Source organism: Heptranchias perlo, chromosome 21, assembly GCF_035084215.1.
Source record: "Heptranchias perlo isolate sHepPer1 chromosome 21, sHepPer1.hap1, whole genome shotgun sequence".
Classification (NCBI taxonomy): domain Eukaryota; kingdom Metazoa; phylum Chordata; class Chondrichthyes; order Hexanchiformes; family Hexanchidae; genus Heptranchias; species Heptranchias perlo.
Window position 1 is genome coordinate 40,639,653 of NC_090345.1, and position 17,702 is coordinate 40,657,354.

The 17,702-nt window shown below is 41.4% G+C and overlaps 1 protein-coding gene across 4 annotated transcripts in view; it reads left to right on the forward strand.

Annotated features, from left to right (window-relative positions):
* The window catches only part of prkg1b (protein kinase cGMP-dependent 1b), a 609,599-nt gene that overhangs the window by 564,721 nt on the left and 27,176 nt on the right, over positions 1-17,702 (forward strand). For all 4 annotated transcript variants that reach the window (XM_068002574.1, XM_068002575.1, XM_068002572.1 and 1 more), the window contains exon 11: positions 6,746-6,885. In XM_068002574.1, the coding sequence (XP_067858675.1) occupies positions 6,746-6,885 (140 nt within the window). The remainder of the gene's footprint in view (positions 1-6,745; positions 6,886-17,702) is intronic.

Here is a 17,702-nt window from a genome sequence, read left to right on the forward strand (position 1 = left end):
AAACGAATTATGCTCGTCAAACTTGTTAAGGAAAAAAATAGACACGCAAATCATTTTTTTTACAACCATCAATTGAAACTGCTGTGACTGTGGAGGATAATTTAACACTTCTAATTAGAATCTGTGAGCTGAGCTCTATCACTTCAGTCAGAAGTGAATGGCAGCCATTTTGGAAATCTGCACAGGAACAACCAAGAACAAAATACATGTCAGCACAAAGCAGAATATATTGCAGGGGTGAGTCACAAAGCAAGAATGAGGTTTTGCTTCCATGACTTGATCTTAAAGAGAGAAAATGTAATCATTTTTTTAATTTGAAGTACTGAATTGGAACGCACAGTGAATGGTTCAGATTCCCTAAAACAGGTTATAAGTTAGATGATGTTTGTCATAAAACTGCCATATCCAGGGAGTTTAAAATTAAACAGTTCTTACATCCCGTTCTGAGAGGAATATAATGGTTTGAGGAGAAAGCCCTGATACATTTATCACATTTATATTAGGTGTCAGCTTTGGCTCAGTGGTAGCACTCTCATCTCTGAGTCAGAAGGTCGTGGGTTCAAGTCCCACAACACAGACTTGAGTACATAATCTAGGCTGACACTCCACTGCAATACTGAGGGAGTGCTGCACTGTCGGGGGTATTGTCTTTAGGAGGAAACATTAAACTGAGGTCCTCTCTGACGCTTTGCAAAAAAGAGCAGGGGAGTTCTCCCCAGGGTCCTGACCAATATTTATCCCTCATCACAAAAAAAAACATTATCTGATCTCGTTATCTCTATTACTACAGTAACTACACTTCAAAAATATTTCATTGGCTGTAAAGTGCTTTGGGATATCCTGAGGTCGTGAAAGGCACTATATAAATGCAAGTCTTTCTTTCTTATATATGCATTGTAGCAACAAATATTTCATACATTGGACTGCACTGCTTGAAAGGGTGATAGAAGCAGATACAATAGTAACTTACCGAGGGAATTGGATATATTCTTAAACAGGAAAAATTTACAGGGCTATGCGAAAAGAGCGAGGAAGTAGGACTAATTGGATAGTTCTTTCAAAGAGCTGGCACAGGCACAATCAGCCGAACGGCCCTCATATTGCTGCAGTGTGGCTGGCTGCCTCTGGGACTGTTGAAGACATTTTATTTTTCAATTTCAAAAATTCCCGAGCAGAGGGAATGCAATCAATCCCTTGCAAACAGATGGGGAGGGATTTAAATTTAAATCTATCTCCCCCTGCCAAAGCAACGCTGTGGACCAGGTGTGCCCAGTGTTGCTATGGCGTCAATAAAGAGAGATACACCATGTGACATTTACCCATCGTTGACACGTCATTGGAATAGACCTGCCCATATTTGGGTGGATATATTCCATGTCCACTGTCACTTCAGCTGGAAAACGCCGGAAGTGGCAGCTGCCTGCTGGGAGCCAGCCTAACCCATTGGACGCATGCTAGGAAACAACAACAACAACTTACCTTCATATAGAGCCTTTAACGTAGTAAAACGTCCCAAGGCACTTCACATGACCGTTATCAAACAAGATTTGACACCAAGCCACATAAGGAGACATTATGACAGGTGACCAAAAGTTTGGTCAAAGAGGTGGTTTTAAGGAGTGTCTTAAAGCAGGAGAGAGAGAGGTGGAGAGGTTTAGGGAGAGAATTACAGAGCTTAGGGCTCGAAATGGAAACCCTTTAATGCCTGCAATTTTTTTCTCCTTTTCTATTTGAATATAAAATAATGGACACCTGAGTGTGTGTACAAAGCTGTAGCCTATTTGACTGGTTCGAATGACCTAACAACAGAAAGAGCAAAGCTGGAGTGGTTTATAACTTGTCATCTTAGCCCTGTGATAGGATTGCTGCCTTGAAATCACTCCAAGCTACCTGTCATTTTTAAAAATATATACCCCGTAAATTCCAGGGAATGGGTCTGCTTTGTACTGAAACCAACCTCCAGTGTGCATCATGTGTCTCAAGTGTGATAACACTCAACACTGAAATATTAATGATCCTTGTTGTTAATTCCATTAACAGTCTATATTTTAATTAAACCCAGACCATATTAATATTAATGACAGTATATTATCAATGTTTATTAATCAGCTATCACATCAAGCAAAGCATTGATACATGGAAATGCATTCTGACAGTTTAGCTGAATAAGCTACATTTTTAATGAAGCTAAGTTAGCTGCAACTTCTATTATTTGGCTTGAATCATTAAATATAGATATAACAACAACAACATGCTCTCACATAGCGGCTTCAATGTGGTAAAACGTCCCAAGGCGCTTCTCAGGAGTGTAATCAGACAAAAATTGACACTGAGCCACATAAGGAGAGATTAGGACAGGTGACCAAAAGCATGATCAAAGAGGCAGGTTTTAAGGAGCATCTTAAAGGAGGAGAGGTGGAGAAATTTAGGGAAGGAATTCCAGAGCTCAGTAAGATTAAGGTTTTTCAGACATGACTTTTTACTGCATATTTTGCCTCATTTTTGATGGTCAAGTTATCGATATACTTTAAGGCCATTTTGTTTTTGAATATCATACCAAGCATGGTTACTTACATAAATGTTATTGTATGACTTGAAGCATCATTGTTGCACGTAACTTTCCCCAGACACCAGAGATTTTATGTCTTTCATCCCTCTTATGAGATATTATAGAAATAATCGTAAAGGGTGCCACACTCCATATTAAAAGAAGTTAGGGAAGAGGTAGCAAAGGCACTGTTACATAGATATAAAAATTCATTAGAAAAGGGAATAGTGCCAGAGGGCTGGCAGACAGCTAATGTGATTCCTATATTTAAAAAGGAGAGATGGAATTATAGACCAATTAGCTTAATGTCGGTGGTAGGAAAGAAAGCGAAATCCTTACTCAAAGATGTAATAGAAAAACATCTAGAAACCGAAAATATAATAAAGAATAGTCAGCACAAATTTCAAAAGGGAAGGTCATGCTTGACCAACTTTATTGCATTCTTTGAAGAAGTAACAGAAAGGGTAGACAAGAGTAATGTAGTAGATGTAATATATTTGGATTTTCAAAAGGCCTTCGATAAGGTCCGCATAGTCGACTCTTGACTAAGGTCAGAGCGTGTGGAGTCGGGACAGGTAGCAGGGTGGATGGAAAGCTGGCTACAAAACAGAAAACAGAGAGTAGGGGTTAAAGGTAGTTACTCAGACTGGCAAAAGATGGGAAGTGGTGTTCCACAAGGATCAGTGCTGGGACCACTGTTGTTCACCATTTACATAAACAATTTGGACTTGGGAATCGGAGTACAATTTCAAAATTTGCAGACGACACCAAACTAGGGGGTGTAGTTAATACCGAGGAGGACTGCGACAGAATACAGGAAGACATTAATAAACTTGCAGAGTGGGCATGAAATCGGCAAATGAATTTCAATATAGATAAGTATTCCATTTTGGTAGTAAGAATGAAGGAGCCACACACTGCTTGGATAATAAGAGTCTGAATGGGGTGGAGGAGCAGAGGGATCTGGGGGTACAGATACACCAATCACTAAAAGTAGCGACGCAGGTTAATAAGGCCGTAAATAAAGCAAATCAAGCACTGGAGTTCATTTCTAGATGGATAGAATTGAAAAGCAGAGAAGTTATGTTAAACTTGTATAGAATCTTGGTTAGGCCACACTTGGAGTACTGTGAACAGTTCTGGTCTCCATTGTATAAAAGGATATGGAGAAGGTGCAAAAAAGATTTACTAGAATGATACCAGAACTGAGCGATTATACCTATCAGGAAAGATTGAGCAGGCTGGGGCTCTTTTCTCTAAAAAAAAGGTAAATCTGAGGGGTGACCTGAGAGAGGTCTTTAAGATTATGAAAGGGTTTGATAGGGTAGACTGAGAAAAGATGTTTCCTCTTGTGGGGGAGACTAGAACTAGGGGCCATAAATGTAAGATAGTCACTATTAAATCCAATAGGGAATTCAGGAGAAACTTCTTTACCCAGAGAGTGGTTAAAATGTGGAACTCGCTACCACAAGGAGTAGTTGAGGCGACTAGGATAGATGCACATAAGGGGAAGCTAGATAATCACTTGAGGGAGAAAGGAATAGAAGGATTTGCTGATAGGGTTAGATGTAATAGGGAGGGAGGAGTCTCGTACGTGGAGCATAAACACCAGCTTGGACCTGTTGGGCTGAATGGCCTATTTCTTTGCTGTAGTTTCGATGTGACACAATGATGGGAACTCTGCATTATCTGTCACCAACTTTGCTCCAAAAAATCAGTCATTTAAATGTTGTGACTTGGTTCATTCCGACCCTCAAGCCCCCATTTCCAGAGGCCAATGGTGTGCTGCAGGCGTGGGTCAGAAAATCTGACACCCTGACCTCATGAGATTGATTTGCATTGTGCCTGATTTTCCAATCAGCAACTTTGGTGAAAATAGAAAGGCCTCACGGCAGGTGTGTGCGGCCCACAGCGCCTACGTGAATTGCACCAGTCAGGTAACTGAATCTCATGGGTTTGGGTGAGGCTTCACCACCAGTATACTATACACCCCAATAATGTGCACACATTACAGGGAAACCGGCCCGGCCTACTTTGGAGTGCTTCTTAAAACTGGTTTGCCATGACACTTTGATCGAATATTGAAGTCTTTTTTTTGGAAATGAGCAATTCTTTGCTTGTGCACTGAAATCTTCATTTTGTGGCTTTTTGTTGAAGCCTTCATTTGGCACATGGTTTCCTGGAGTCTGGGCAATTCCTGCTGCACTACATGTTGCAGTTAATCAAGTTAAGACAATGGGAATCCCTTTGGAAAGTCTGACCCTTTTGAGAAATTCATGCAGCATGATCGAAATAATTGAAGATTACCAATTCGTGAAGACGTAACACCTCCAGGTCTAAAGACATCTAAGGGGTTATTTTCACTCCTGTCAACACTCAAATACTTCCTCTGGGAATTTCCTTGGAGCTTCTCCTGCTCCACTGCCATAACGGTGGAAACTTGATGGGAATCCTGTTTCCACCGAACCTCTGCCCAAGTTCTGATGGCAGAGCGGGAGAAGCTTCAAGGAAATTGCTGGCACTCACATTTATAGACCATACCACTCCTATCTGGGTATGTCACAAGATAATTAATGAAGGTCATACCATCCGTCTTAGTTCACCACATCCAGAAAGACCCTAAAGTTTCCACATTGCAGATTCCAATTGGTTCTTAAATGATTCCGGGGTTTTGCATCCAGGACTCCATTCCATTTTTTGATCACTCTTTGTGTGAAGAACATTTTGGTATTAGTCCTAAGAATTGCCTATTACTAATTTGAACGTGTGTCCCCTTGAATTAAAGCAATTGTTCAGATTTACTTTTTCCATGCCTTATATACCGCCATACGACCACCTTTTAGTACCTTCTTTCAACATCAAAAGTTCAAGTTTCTGCAGTCTTCCCTCATAACAGTCTTTTCTCATAACTCCGATCCCGAGATAGTAGAGATCAGCCTCATGGTTCTTCTCTGCACTATCTGCAGTGCTTCAATTTCCCCTTGTGTCATCAAGATCAGAACCGGACACAGTACTCAAGGTGTGGTCTGACCTGAGCACTGTACAGATTGCGCATGACTTCCTCTGTCTTGTATTCTACTGTTTTGGCTGTATAGTTCAACATTCTGTTAGCTTAGTTGATTGCTGCTCTGCTTTTGTTGGCTGTGTTAAGCATTGAATCTATTAAGACTCCTCGGACTTTTTCAACTTCATCCTTAGCTATTTCAACACCGTGCATGGAGTAGGTGTGTCACCCATTTTTCCTTCCTATGTGCCGTACTTTACATTTGTCCGAATTAAGTTTAATCTGCCATTGTTCTCCTCATTTGCATTTTTTGTCCAACTCATTCTGTAATTTCTGGGCTACCTCTTTCCATTCCACCGCCCCCGACTAGATTTCCATTTGTCTCTGTTATCTTATTCACCTTCATTGCTTTCTGTTTCCCAGTATTTACGAAAGGTCATCGACCTGACCTGCTGAGTATTTCCAGCATTTTCTGTTTTTATTCCACTGCCACTCCTGGTTTGGTATCATCTGCAAATTTGACCAATTTGCATTGAGTTTCTGAATCCAAGTCATGGATATAAATTAGAAATAGTAATGTTCCTAATACTGATCCCTGGGGAACTCCACCCAGTGCTTTTCCCAAACCCCAACAGAACCTCCCTAACAGGCACCTGTTGCTTTCTACCCTTTAGGCAATTTCTTATCCATTGTCCATGTTTACCCTGAATACCCACATCTAGTAGCAAGCTGTGAAATTTGGTGAGATCTCGCATAATGTTTCGTTGGGCAAAAACACTGTTTTTGTAAGGTTTTACATTATTGTGTGGTCGGTTGGCCTGGAACTTTCTCTGTTCACTATAGGTCATTGTGAATGCACAGCATTGGAGACTCTGTCCAATAATTAATATCGCACAGTTAGTACCCAAGCAGAAATCAAGGTAAAAATGCCGAACAGTTGCAGACTTTGTCTTTAAAGTATGCAGATATAATAGTCTATTAAGTTTAACTATATTATAATTAACCACAGATTATTTGGATAGCTCTAACAATGGAATTTTTGTTTGAGGAGTAAGGACAGCAAACAATACAAACATATCGATTGAGGATATATTGCAACAAATGGATTTTCAGAATTTTGGGATTCATAGGAAAGGATGCTGAGGCGTTTGTGAAAATGCAAATGAAATTGTTTTCTCGTTTATTCTTAAAAGGTCCAATTAAAAAGTGAGGAGTCCAAAACTTTTGCGATGAAGATCCTGAAAAAGCGTCACATAGTAGACACAAGACAGCAGGAGCACATACGATCGGAAAAGCAGATCATGCAGGAGGCTCACTCAGACTTCATTGTGAGGTAAGCATCCATCGGATAACATCATGGAACAGAAAAGAAAAATTGAATGCTGGAATATCGAGACAGAAGCAAAGCGCCTGATATGGAACCTGTTTGTTATGTATTATGTCATGATATCTCATGCCTCTATCTCTGATAAAATATATACCTCTGATACAGTCTATCCAATTATCTCTCTCATACAATTTATCCTATTTTTTCTCTCTGATATAATCTATCCTATTTTCTCTCTCTCAAACAATCTATCCTATTTTCAATCTCTGATACAATGGGGGAAAAATTCGACAAGGGTCCGTTCTGGGCGATGGTAGCACGATGCGCTAACACCCTGCGCCCGATGGACCCTGGGCAGGCAAGATGCAAGTTTAGACCCACGGGAGCACTTACCTGCAATCGGCGTTCCATTCCAGGCCTTGCACGTGGAATTAATGCAATTTGCACTTTCCATCACCAGAGGGAGCTCAATCTCTTAAAGAGAGGATGTTTCTTAAAGGTAGCTGGTACCTGTTATTTGCTGAAAATAATAGTCTACTGTCTGCACGGAGTCTGAACAGAGATCAGACATCGCACACATAAAACACAGATGCAGATCCCATCCCTACGTTTACACACTGATGAGTTATGTTAAAACATTGAATAAAGATTGCGCACTATTAAATCCCACATTCTCCAATCTGCACACCAGACCTCACCAATCTGCCGATCTGAGTTGATACCAGGCCTGTGAGAGTGCGAGCACCAAGGTTCTCTGCTGATGCACTGGAGACCTTGGGTGCAAGAGGTGGACAGAAGGAGGGGCATCCTATATCCGCAGTGGGGGGGAGGGGGGGCAAGAGGCCCTCCAGTCATATACTCAAAAGACAGTGGGAGGCAGCGGGGGACGAAGTCAATGCCAGGCGCACAACATCATGAACATGGATGCAGTGCAGGAAGAAGTTCAGTGCTTTGAAATGAGTGGTCAAGGTGAATGAGGTTAACTGTCAAGTGGTGTCTCCTACCAACTGCACCACGCACTACACCCCCCATCCCCCAAATACCAACAAACTCTTTCCATCAGTACTCAACTCTTCCAACCAGATGCTCCCTCTCACCCTTACACATTACGACAGTTCCAAGCCGCCCACCCACAACTCACAGGGCACACACACTGGCAGCTATTCAACCATGACAGGCACATCACCCAGCCACTCATCCCACTTTCTTGCAGGAGAAGGTGGCGCATATCAAGAGGCAGCAAGTGGCCATGGCATTTAGCCCCTCGAGCCTGTTCCACCATCATGGTGGACCTGTGACCTAACTCTATACACCCGAATTAGCCCCATATGCCTTAATACCCTTGGTTCACAGAAATCTATCAATCTCAGATTTAACATTCACAATTGAGCTAGCATCAACTGCCGTCTGTAGAAGAGCGTTCCAAACGTCTCCCACCCTTTGTGTGTAGAAGCATTTTCTAACTTCACTCCTGCACGTCCTGGCTCTAAATGTTAGGCTATGTCCCCGTGTCCTAGTATTCAAGTGTAGGAGATCTACAACTGTCTCGGTAGCCAGAGGCAATAATCCAACCACTAACCTGTAAATCATGCATGGTCCCTTTAAATTGCATCGGTGGGGTGTCCTCCAGGCACTCTAAGACATGTTCAGATGGTTGGGGTTAAGACTGTGTGTTGAGTTGAGCGTTAAGTCCCAAAATGGTGTCTATCACTTTAAATCAGCGTTGCACACTGATTGAAGCCATTTTCTCCCTACTTTACATGATTCCGGCGTCCGTTATCTGCGCCTGCGCAAACTCCTATACCAAGATGGCGTCTGGTGCATGTCACGCAGGAAACGTGCGTGCGCATCTAAGACGCCATCTTAGATGTCGGAGAGGCCGTGTAGCGCCGAAACGACGGGCGCTACACGGCCCAATTTAGCCCCCAATCTATCCTATTTTCTCTCTCTGATTCGATCTATCCTATTTTCTCTCTCATACAATCTACCCTATTTTCTCTCTGGTACAATCTATCATATTTTCTTTCATACGATCTAGCCTATTTTTTCTCTCTGATACAATCTATCCTCTTTTCTCTCTCTGAAACGATCTATTCTATTTTTATCCTATCCTATTTCTTTACCCAGAGAGTGGTTAGAATACGGAACTCGCTACCACATGGAATGGTTGAGGCGAATAGCGTAGATGCATTTTAGGGGAAGCAAGATAAGTACATGAGGGAGAAAGGAATAGAAGGCTATGTTGATAGGGTGAGATGAAGTAAGTTGGGAGGCGGCTCATTTGGAGCATAAACACCAGCATAGACCTGTTGGGCTGAATGGCCTGTTTCAGTGCTGTAAATATTAAGTAGTATTATGATGATCTGATATATATTTATCTTTAGCTTCTATTCACCAAAATCTTAACACTAGAAGAGCTCGGCATTTAAGTGAGGACCTGCAGCATTTAAATAAGGCTCGGGAGTTAAAATACCCCCGGTCTGAAACTTACACCTCACAAAAGTCCGCTCAGAGTTAAAATCAACCCCAAAGGAGATCATGCCAAGCTAAATCTGAGACAAAAATGCTTAATTTCTTTCTTTATTTAATGCTTTAAATCCTGGGAATAAAACTGTCTGGTCTTAAGAGAAATTTGGAGAAACCTCTGGAACTGTGGCATGCAGGGTTTGGGTGACCTTCAAATTAAAAGTCGCAGTGAGCTTCGAATTGTGGTCTGGGAGAACACAGTAGGTCGATCTCTGTAGGTACAGGATTCTGTTTCCATTTAGAGGGAACAGGGTGCAGCAGCTCTGAGGCCAGAGCTTTGTATGGATTTTTGAGGACATGTAAAGGTTGTTCTTGTGTCGATGAGATTATATTAAAAAAAAGCAATGACGTGGGAACAGCACCACCTCAAAATTTCCCTCCAGATCATATGCCATCCTAACTTGGACATGTATCACCATTCCTTCACCGTTACTGGGTCAAATCTCTGAAATTCACGACATCATCATGAGAACATCATCACAAGGATGGCAACAGTTCAAGAAGCTCCACCGCCACCTTCTTGGGCCAACTAGGGACGTGGGTAATAAATGCAGCCTTGCCGTCATCGCCCACACCCTGAGAATAAATATCTGATAAATTGGGCCAGGTTATGAATACCTAAGGGCACTGATCATCATTTGGAAAGATTTGTCTTCCAAAGGGGTCATGTCTGGGATTTGTGAGGACTTAATATCGGAGCTAGGGAGAAGACACCTGATGATCAGACACACTACCTGCCTTTTATAGAGGGTGAGGTAAGAAAACCATTCCAATAAATGTGCTCATGGCATCACCTTTTTCAATGTTGAGCACATGACCACTCAGACAAGGGGCGTTCTACAGAGAATGCTAAATCAAGTAGAACGAAGGGAATAAAGATGCAATCAGACCATTAAAGTCTCAGTTGTATACTTGAGCAGTATCGCTGTTAGTTTGAGCATTCTATGGGAAATTATATGTCTGAGTTACAAACTCCTGTAATGATGGACAGGAATTGAAGATGCAATTGAAACTCAAATGAACTATTTTGCCTCCAAGACGTTATTTATGTCCCCTATTATCATATGCATAGTACATCTAGAAATGGTGATTGGGTTTAGGCTTTTCATGCTAATGAATGAAATAATTTTGAGTGATTGGTAAATCCAGCAATTTATACAAGAGTTATATTGTTAGATATGAGATTGGCACTGTTTCAATACATTATTAACTGAACTTTTTAGTAAATAATGGAAGTCCGCATTCTGTTTCATTGTTATATTAATAACAAGCTGAACATTCCAATTGCCTTTCTATTGTTGGTAAGATATTTGAAGAAAAGCTCTGAGAGACTGACCAGGCAATAGGATCTGTACTGTTGAAGCCTAATAATGAATGGGAAGAACAGAATTAAAACATGGTCTGAGGCTGTTTTTCCAAGAGAAAAGAAACCTTGAGCACGTTTCTATGTTTCAAAATGCTCTCCATACACACACCACACTGACCCATCACCTGTCTCAGGAAATGTCTGATCTAACATTGCACCAATACTGTACACACACCACACTGACCCTGTCTCAATCAATGTCTGATCTAACATTGCACCAGTACTGTACACACTCCACACTGACCCATCACCTGTCTCAGGTAAAGTCTGATCTAATGGGCAGACACTTGGCAGATGTAATTTAATGCAGATAAGTGTTAATTGATGTACTTTGGGAGGAACAACACGGAGAGGCAGTATCATCTAAATGGTATTATTTTGAGGGAGGTGCAAGAGCAGAGGGACCTGGGGGTGCATATCCACAAATCATTGAAGGAGGCAGGGCAAGTTGATAAGGTGGTTAAGAAAGCATATGGGATACTTGGCTTTATAAATAGGGGCTTTGAATACAAAAACAAGGTAGTCATGCTAAACCTTTACAAATCACTGGTTAGGCCTCAGCTGGAGTATTGTTAACAATTCTGGGCACCGCACTTTAGGAAGGATGTCAAGGCCTTGGAGAGGATACAGAGAAGATTTACCAGGATGATACCAGGGATGAGGGACTTAAGTTGTGTTGAGAGATTGCAGAAGCTGGGATTGCTGGGAGCAGAGATGGTTAATTGGAGATCTAGTAGAGGTATTCAAAATAATGAGGCATTTTGACAGAGCAAGTAGGGAGAAATTGTTTCCTCTGGCAAGTGGATTGGTAATCAGAGGTCAATTTAAAATAATTTGCAGAAGAACAAGAGGGGAAATGAGGAGACATTTTTTCACACACAGAGGGTTGTTCAGATCTGGAACGCACCACCTGAAAGGGTGGTGGAAGCAGATTCCATAGGAACTTTCAAAAGGTAATTGGACATGTAGCTGAAGAGGACTAATTTGCAGTTTTATGGGGAAGAAGCAAGGATGTGGGACTAAATTGGACAGCTCTTTCAAGGAGCCGGCACAGGCACAACAAGTGGAATGGCCTCCTTCTGTGCTGTAAGCTTCTATGATTCTAGCACTGCCTGAGTTTCCATCCATTAAAATGAATGGTCAGAAGATCAAGGGCTGAGGGCACACGATGTGCTGATATTCGCTCCTGATGACCGAGGCTTTGTGCCAGGAATTAAAAGGCAGGAAGTTTACCCTCATGTCAGCAGCCCAGACAATTGACCTGTGGAACTTCCTGGCTCCCTGTTAGGAAAGTACCTTTTGTGGGCTACGGTTAAGATTACAAATATTTGCATAGTACTCTGGTATCACCACCGATTATGATTACATGGGTCACATCTATTAGAATGAGAATTATTTTCCAGGTCAGATATACCACAATAAATTTTGGAATACGGTGGGTTCCAACACTTTTCTTTCTCCTTTGGGACATGGGTTCAAATCCATTAAACATAGATGAGATGAAAATCCTTTGATGGCTCTTAAGGTTTGATAGTGAGTTTGAGAAGTTTCTCTCAAATTGACAGAGGACATGTTTACAGTGCCAGGTTCTTTATGAATTTGGTATAGTTTCTCCCAGTGGACACAAGCCTGCTGTGACCAATGAGCCATAATTAAGCTCACTTGAATCAATCTCGCACTGAGATGCTCCTCTGACATTGGCATTGAGATGCTTCTTTTACCAATATTTTACACGCAACGGGAATCTCAACAGCTGCCACCAGTTGCAAAGAGAAAGAATTGTTCCCCTCCCTTGCCTTGTTATTTCCCACTTTGATAATTAAGTAACACATGTCACAGCAGTTACTTAGTCATACGATTAGAATCATAGAATCGTAGAATGGTTACAGCACAGAAAGAGGCCATTAGGTGTATCGAGCCCGTGCCAGATCTTTGTAAGAGCAATCCAGTTAGTCCCATTCCCTTCATCTTTTCCTGTAGCCCTGCAAATCTTTTCCCTTCAAGTATTTATCCAATTCCTTTTTGAAAGCCACGATTGAATCTGCTTCCACCACCCTTTCGGACAGCACATTCCAGATCATAACTACTCGCTGCGTAAAAAAGTTTTGCCTCATGTTGCGTTTGGTTCTTTTGCTTAAATCTGTGTCCTCTGGTTCTCGACCCTTCCGCCAATGGGAACAGTTTCTCTTTATTTACTTTATCTAAACCCTTTGTAATTTTGAACATTTCTATCAAATGTCCTCTTAACCTGCTCTGTTCTAAGGAGAACAGCCCCAGCTTCTCCAGTCTATCCACATAACTAAAGTCCCTCATCCCTGGAAGTATTCTAGTAAATCTTTTCTGCACCCTCTCTAAGGCCTTCACATCCTTCTAAAGTATGGTGCCCAGAATTGGACACAATACTCCAGTTGTGGCCAAACCATTGTTTTATAAAGGTTCATCATAACTTCCTTGCTTTTGTACTCTATGCCTCTATTTATAAAGCCAAGGATCCCATATGCTTTTTTAACCACTTTCTCATCCTGACCTGCCACCTTTAAAGCTTAGTGCACATATACCCCCAGGTCTCTCTGTTCCTGCACCCTCTTTCGAATTATGCCATTTAGTTTATATTGCTTCTCCTCATCCTCCTGCCAGAATGTATCACTTTGCACTTCTCTGCATTAAATTTCATCTACCATGTATCCGCCCATTCCACCAGCCTGTCTATGTCCTCTTGAAGTCTATTATTATCCTTCTCACTGTTTACTATACTTCTAAGTTTTGTGTCTTCTGAAAATTTTGAAATTGTGTCGTGTACATCCAAGTCCAAGTCATTAATATATATCAAGAAAAGCAGTGGTCCTAGTACTGACCCCTGGGGAACACTAATGTATACCTTCCTCCAGTCCGAAAAACAACCGTTCGCCACTACTCTCTGTTTCGTGTCACTTAGCCAATTTTGTATGCGTGCTGCCACTGCCCCTTTTATTCCATGGGCTTCAGTTTTGCTTACAAGCCTATTATGTGGCACTTTATCAAATACTTTTTGAAAGTTCATATACACATCAACCACATTGCCCTCGTCAACCCTCATCAAAAAACTCAAATCAAGTTAGTTAAACACTATTTGCCTTTAACAAATCCGTGCTGACTTTCCTTAATTAATCCACACTTGTCTAAGTGACTATTAATTTTGTCCCGGATTATCGTTTCTAAAAGCTTCCCCACCACTGACTGGCCTGTGGTTGCCAGGTTTATCCATACACCTTTTTTTTGAATAAGGGCTACATTACGTTACACATCGTCCCATTGGTTACTCAGCACCTAAATTCAATGTGATGTTACCGTATCAATGGCATTTGTTGAACAGCAATTATTTATTAGTTATTGTTCTGTAAGGCCTATAAAAACATTCTGCCTAATTAAAAAGAGACAACTGTTACACTTTTGTATTCAAGTAAAATGATTCACTGAGTAGTTTGCAAAAATCATAAATCACTCAATGTCACACTCAAGAACGGGAGTGTTCTGCTGGATATCTTTGGTTCAACAGAATCTTATCCTTCAGGATTTTGAAAATCTATGCAATTGCCTAGCCAAAGGAATCAAGCATTGATTCTCCCTGACAATATATTTGAAGCAATGAGGAAAGATAATACAAAAGCATAACATTTGTCTTTTTTTATGGAGAATTTGGTAGATTCACTAAGAAATCAAAGTTTGGTGTTCAACAAATACCGTGCTTTTGTGTAAACAGCAATCACACTGAAAATTCCAACTAGATCCCTCTCCCAGCAAAGTAAAACACACTGCTGATACTAGAAGCTGAGAATTGGATGTAACTCATCCCATCACAATCAAATGACAGATCACTCACTGTGTATGTTGGCTTTCGTTTTTTTTATTAGGCAGTTTAAGTGTCACGCCAAGCACATTTCATTGACACATTCTAAAGATTTAAACCACAGCAGTTCCAAGATAAATTTCCAGTGAGCTCGCCCAGAATAACTGCTCCAGCTCTGCTTTGATCTGTGATTGATGTGAGCTGGCATGTAGTTACAGACTTGTTGCTGGAGCATGGAACCAGTTGTTGCTGTGTGGGATTCCTCAGCACCAGAAATCAAACAGCATTATTGTTGCAATGATAAGTCGAGCAATACAGACTCCAGGAAATGGTGTAAACGGCTAGACTGCAAGGATATATTTGACACATTATTTGCGGTAAAGTAACGGCATTATTGATTAATAAATCAAAGGTGTTGTGTATATTGCAAGAGCCTGTTTATAAGAGAATTGTGGTAGGATATGTACCTGGAACATTGAATTATGTTGTAACACAACTGCAGATGCAAAACATACTTAAATCAGCGTAGCTCTGTTTATGTAAGATTTGTTCCAATAAACTTTGTATGTAACCCTTATGAAGTTGGTTTGTCACTCAGTAAACATCAATCAATCTTCCTCTAACCAGTCCAATCGCTGACTGCAGAGTATCATCAGTGTATCTGATGATGATCAGGACTGGCATCACGAAACAATCCCAGAACAGGTCATTCATTTAGCTGAGGCCTGTTAACCATGATAGACGTCAGATGATGTGTCATTGAAGTGACAGTTGAACCATGCAATATGCAAGACTTTGGAGGTTACAGCAGAAGATCTAATAGAATTGCCTGCCCTTTGGCTGTTAGCTACTCAAGTATTAATGGGTATCTTAGCCCTTTTTCACATTCATTTACTGCTGGAGATAGGCAAGTCTATGCAATGGAATATTACTTGAAATTATACAAACTGGACAGTTTAACGACCAGATATGAATGACTTGATCCTTGTGAACAACTCTGCTGGGAGCCTGAGCTTCATATTTTATTCAAAAAACTTGCTAAAAGAGACGACTTTTTATTTTCAACAAGCCAACAACAAATGGACATCAGAATGCCTTTGTGTAAAAGAAACCTCCCCTTTGATATTGTAGCCAATCTCTGGTTTGTTGTCCCTTCAACCGCAGCATCCACACTGGGAGGGCAGGATCGTGGAACTAACCCTTCTAAATGTAGGGTTGCCAACCCTCCAGGATTGTCCTGGAGGCTTCAGGAATTAAAGACTAATCTCCAGGACACTCCTGCGAGTAACTCAGGAGTAAAATCATAGAGGCATTAAAAAAAAAGTGTTTTTCTTTGAACACTTTAATTTATTAGTTATAATAATAATGGAGATTGGAAAAAAGGTGGTGTGACACAGTCAAGAATCATCCAATCGAGCAATGAAGAGTCTGTTTGCCTTCCAATTGGTGGGGGAAGGCGGTAAACCACGAGGATGGACGTTTTAGGCAATCAATGGTGGAAGTGTGAGGGCGAGGCAGATGGAGGCACGAGATTACGTGATGAAACCTCCAGGAATATGTCCACCCAGAATTGGCAACCCTACCTACATGTGAGGGCTCAAACCATTGCTTGTCAGCTGTCCAATGACCAATTACCTATCCTCTCTTAGGAGAGAGAGGATAGGTAAATCGGCTCTCTTTAAGAAAGAACTTGAAAGAAACTACATTTCTATAGTGCCTTGTCATACCCTCAGGATGTCCAAAGTCCTTTGCAGGCATTGGAAGACTTTTTGAAATGCAGTCATTATTATGTTAGTGCTGATTTGACTCTCAGAGACACGAGGTGATGGAACAAAAAATAAATGAATCATCCCTCTGAGGCAGACTCAGTAATCCAGCGCCTGAGCCAATAAGTCCACGGTACTCCAGAGGAATGTTAATGATTGACCAACTAGTCTGGTGAAATGGGACCTGGAGGGATAGATGGGATTCTTCCTACTCAGTTCCAAATAACCTGCAGACCAAGACACTACTGGGTAGGGTGGTCCAACTGGACAAGCAGCTGACAGTTTGCTGGTAAGCTGCACAGCTTTAGTCTATTAAACTCTGGCATACTGGAGATCCCGAAGCCTTAGCTCTTGCCAATCTACACCTGAACTCTTTGCGCTTAGGTAAATGGGGTGCATCCCTACAGTGAAAGAGTGGGCTCTCCATATCAGGCATCAGACACTGTACATCAAAGGCTACTACACAAAATAAGAGCTCATGGTGTAGGGAATAACATATTAGCATGGATAAAGGATTGATTAGCTAACAGGAAACAGAGAGTAGGCATAAATGGGTCATTATCAGGTTGGCAAGGTGTAACGAGTGGAGTGCCACAGGGATCAGTCCTTGGGCCTCAACTATTTACAATCTATATCAATGATTTGGATGAAGGGACCAACTCTTTGGTTGCTAAATTTGCTGATGACACAAAAGTGGGTAGGAAAGTAAGCTGTGAAGAGGACATAAGGAGTCTGCAAAGAAATATAGATAGGTTAAGTGAGTGGGCAAAAATTTGGCAGATGGAGTATAATGTGGGAAAATGTGAACTTGTCCACTTTGGCAGGAGGAATAGAAAAGCAGTATATTATTTAAATGAAGAGAGATTACAGAGCTCTGAGATACAGAGGAGTCTGGGTGTCCGAGTACATGAATCACAAAAAGTTAGTATGCGTGTACAGCAAGTGATTAGGAAGGCAAATGGAATGTTGTCATTTATTGCAAGGGGGATGGAATATAAAAGTAGAGATGTTTTGCTGCAGTTGTACAGGGCATTGGTGAGACCACATCGAGAATACTGTGTGCAGTTTTGGTCTCCTTATTTAAGAAAGGACATAATTGCTTTGGAGGCGGTTCAGAGAAGGTTCACTCGACTGATTCCTGGGATGAGGGGGTTATCTTATGAGGAAAGGTTGGACAAGTTGGGCCTGTATACTCTGGAGTTTAGGAGAATGAGAGGTGATCTTATTGAAACATATAAGATCCTGAGTGGACTTGAAGGGGTAAATGCTGAGAGCATGTTTCCCCTTGTGGGAGAGACTAGAACTAGGGGCCACAGTTTAAAAATACGGGGTCTCCCAT